The sequence below is a fragment of the Mus caroli genome, chromosome 9, assembly GCF_900094665.2.
Source record: "Mus caroli chromosome 9, CAROLI_EIJ_v1.1, whole genome shotgun sequence".
NCBI lineage: Eukaryota > Metazoa > Chordata > Mammalia > Rodentia > Muridae > Mus > Mus caroli.
The window spans coordinates 96,510,800-96,514,393 of record NC_034578.1 but is presented as its reverse complement, the minus strand read 5'-3'; the positions used below and the strand labels follow the sequence as shown (position 1 = coordinate 96,514,393).

Genomic DNA, 3,594 nt, shown 5'->3' with positions numbered 1-3,594 from the left:
CAGATGGTTGTGAGCCACCATGTGGTTGCTGGGATTTGAACTCAGGACCTTTGGAAGAGCAGTCGGGTGCTCTTACCTGCTGAGCCATCTCACCAGCCCCTTGTTATTATTATTTTATGAAAGGGTTTCTTTGTGTCCTTCTGGCTGTTCTGGAACTTGCTCTGAAAACCAAGCTGGCCTCACACCCAGAGACCACTGTAGCTGCAAATTAGTTAACCACTTTAGCTCCTGGTGGGTAGCACACAAGTTGGGCCAACCTCTCTGGATTCAAGAATGAAAGACAGACAGACACACATGCATACGCACGCACACACACACACACCAGTTAATTTTGATATGCCTTGACTAGCTCAAAGGCTGTGCACTTCTAATCCTGCAGCTAGCCAACACTGCCCTCTGGTATTCTGGAGTTAACATCCTTTAAAATCTGTATTTCATCTCTGCTGCCTCAGACCCAGTTAGAGAAGTGACCACTAGAGCCACTTACCCGAATTTTTACATGGCTGGTCTGTCCCACGCCCCTCTCATGGTGATTCTCTTCTTCTTCTCTTTCTTCCCAGCCTTGTAATCCTAAAACTCCCACCTCTGTCTGTCCTGCCCAGCCATTGGCTGCTGGCATCTTTATTTACCAATTGGAGCCAACTGGGGGCAGAGTTCTTTGGTGTCTAATGTGTGGACACTCATAAGCAGTTTTGGGGGACCAAAATTAACATAACACAAGCAGCATTAGGTCAAACCCACTTCTGTCCACCTGCCTCTGCCTCCCGAGTGCTGGCATTGAAGGTGTGTACCCTTAGGTCTGGCTCATTAATATATGTACTTATTAGTGCATTAAATAAGCACTTAGCAGTGAATCTTCTAGCTGGTATAATTCAAAGAAGGCTCAAGTGAGAAAATCCTGGTGCTCAGCGATTTTAATGTAGCAGAAGCTCCTGGTTTCTAATAATGGCAAAGGCACAGGGTGTGCATTCATCAGTAAAGGAAGTGGTCGACACTGCACAGAGTTCATACAGGTGAGAATGTAAACGTTTCCTAACTCAAGTTCACAGATCATGTAGGCATTCACAGCCACGTTGAAATTCTGGGAATCCCAAGAAAAGATCTAGGCAGAGAGTCCAGGCATTAAAATGTAAAGAGCAGTAGTACAAAGATTGCATGATATAACAGTGTTTGGGGTTTTTTTTTTTTTTTTTTATAAAAAGGATTTCTTTATTTTTTATCTGTATGCACATCTATGTAGAGTGTGTGTGCCTGGTGCCTGCAGAGGCCAGACGAGGGTGTTGCATCCTCTAGAACTGGAGTTACAGATGGTTGTGAATGGCCCTGTGGATTCTAGGAACTGAATTGTTTTTTTGTTTGTTTGTTTTTTGTAAGAGCCAGTGCTCTTAACCACTGAGCCATCTCTTCAGCCCCTGCATGAAGGTTTAAACACACTCTGGAGGACAGAGCTTAGAGCTCTGTGATAGGAAATGTGCCTAACATGAGCAGACCTTAGAGACAATTCCGAATTCTGCTGATGAAGAAACTCGAACACAAACAGAACCTCAAGCAGCCAACCAAACAAGAAAAGCTCCCCAGATACAACCCATTAGACTGAGATGGTCCGAGACGTGATGCTGGCACTGTTGATGTTTAGAGAATTTTGGAAGTAATATTGAATTATTAATAGCTGATTAAGTTTCCCTCTGTAATGGAGCTACCTGGATTTTAGACATGTATTACTCTAGAGATCTTAACCCAATTCCTTTTTTTATTTTTATTTTTTGAGACAGGGTTTCTCTGTATAGCCCTGGCTGTCCTGGAACTCTCTCCATAGACCAGGCTGGCCTCAAACTGAGAGATCTGCCTGCCTCTGCCTTCCAAGTGCTGGGATTAAAGGCATGCACCTTCATGGCCAGGCTAGCCAGTTACATTTAAACCTTCCAGGTTTTCCTTTTTTACTGCTTCAGTTGTAAAGGTCACATGACATAATGAAGTAAATGTGCTTCACTAACCATCTAAGGTGACCAACTGGTGACTCAGGAGGAAAATCTGTTGCAGTGGGCCTGGTCTCAGTTTAATATATGGGCTAGTGTATTAAAGGGTCACAGCATTAGGAAGGTTAAAGAACCACTAATAAAAAGAGACACCCATACACCCCTCTTTGGCTACTGGACTGTTGAAAGAATGTAGCTGCAAGAGATGTAAACGCCCTAAGAATATCCTACTGGGAGAGAAATGGCTGAAACCCTGGTGGCATCCTGAGGAGGAACTTGTCTCTTGGTGTAACAGGCCTCAGATCCTCAGACCTTAGCACAACTGACTCCATGATGGAAGTGCCATTCACGTTGTAAAACTCAGCACATTGACAGCACCACCTGCCAAAAGATGAAAACAGACCTGATCTATCAAAGGCCATACTGGAAAAGTGTCTAAATGTAGTAGTCTTGCTTTTTGGCTTTTGTAGTTTAGCTTCTGGCTAAATGTTCTTGTTAACCGAAGTATGTCAACCTAGAACATGGTTTTTGTGCTCAAAACTCACCCTGAGAAAGGCTCAGGGCTACACAGGGATCCTGAACACACAATATAGTTGACAGCCAGCTAGTAAAGACTTAAAACCCATGTCCAAGCAGTCTTCTTTTGTGGATATCCCACAACACTGGAGAAAGATTTACAGCTCATCAGATGACCTTGTAGGAAAGACTAGGAGCTGGTCAGGGGCCAGGAACCATACCTGTTGGACTGCCCAGTGACACATACCTTGTGTATTGCCAACACCCCTGTAGATGGATTTAGGGTGGGTGGCTTCTGGATCCCTTTGTCTTTCTTCCTTGTATGGTCACACTGAATAAATCTCCCTGTTCTGCTTTTCACTATTCATTTGGCTCCTTTATTGCGCTATTGAGAATGGGCAGTTGGACTTGGCTTGTGAGGGCAAGGCTGGTGACGTTTTCACCCACTAATACACAAGCCATCTCCTTGGCCCAGCAAGGGGCTTTGTCATTGCTATTTTTGGTAACCAGAGCAGATGTCTCATAAGATTTTTTCTATACCGTTTTAGATCATGGACCAGGCCATAACAGTGGGGGCTCCAGTGATCGGGCTCAATGACTCCGGAGGCGCCAGAATCCAGGAGGGGGTGGAGTCCTTGGCTGGCTACGCGGACATCTTCCTGGTGAGAAAGCCATTAACAGAGTTGCCTCTATGTGTGCTCGTATTGTCTTCTGCTCCATCCTCCCCTGCAGTGCTTCCTCTGTCACTGCCACTGTGGGTGCAATGAAGGTTGGATGACCGACCAAATGGGCTGCAAAGACTGCTCTTTGTTCTTGAGAGACAGTCAGTTGTTAGATAAATAATTAGCTCAAGGTCATTCATGAGGAGAAAGAGCTTGGAAATGTTTTCGTTTTCTTTCTTTCTTTCTTTCTCTCTCTCTTTCTTTCTTTCTTTCTTTCTTTCTTTCTTTCTTTCTTTCTTTCTTTCTTTCTTTCTTTCTTTTTTCTTTTTGGTTTTTCTAGACAGGGTTTCTTTGTGTAGCCCTGGCTGTCCTGGAACTCACTTTGTAGACCAGGCTGGCCTCGAACTCAGAAATCTGCCTGCCTCTGCCTCCCGAGTGCT

The 3,594-nt window shown here is 44.6% G+C and overlaps 1 protein-coding gene across 1 annotated transcript in view; it reads left to right on the top strand.

The window, feature by feature from the left end:
* Pccb (propionyl-CoA carboxylase subunit beta) overlaps positions 1 to 3,594 on the top strand; it is a 56,711-nt gene that overhangs the window by 10,445 nt on the left and 42,672 nt on the right. Inside the window, exon 5 of the mRNA XM_029481987.1 lies at positions 3,041 to 3,154. Within this exon, the coding sequence (XP_029337847.1) occupies positions 3,041 to 3,154 (114 nt within the window). The remainder of the gene's footprint in view (positions 1 to 3,040; positions 3,155 to 3,594) is intronic.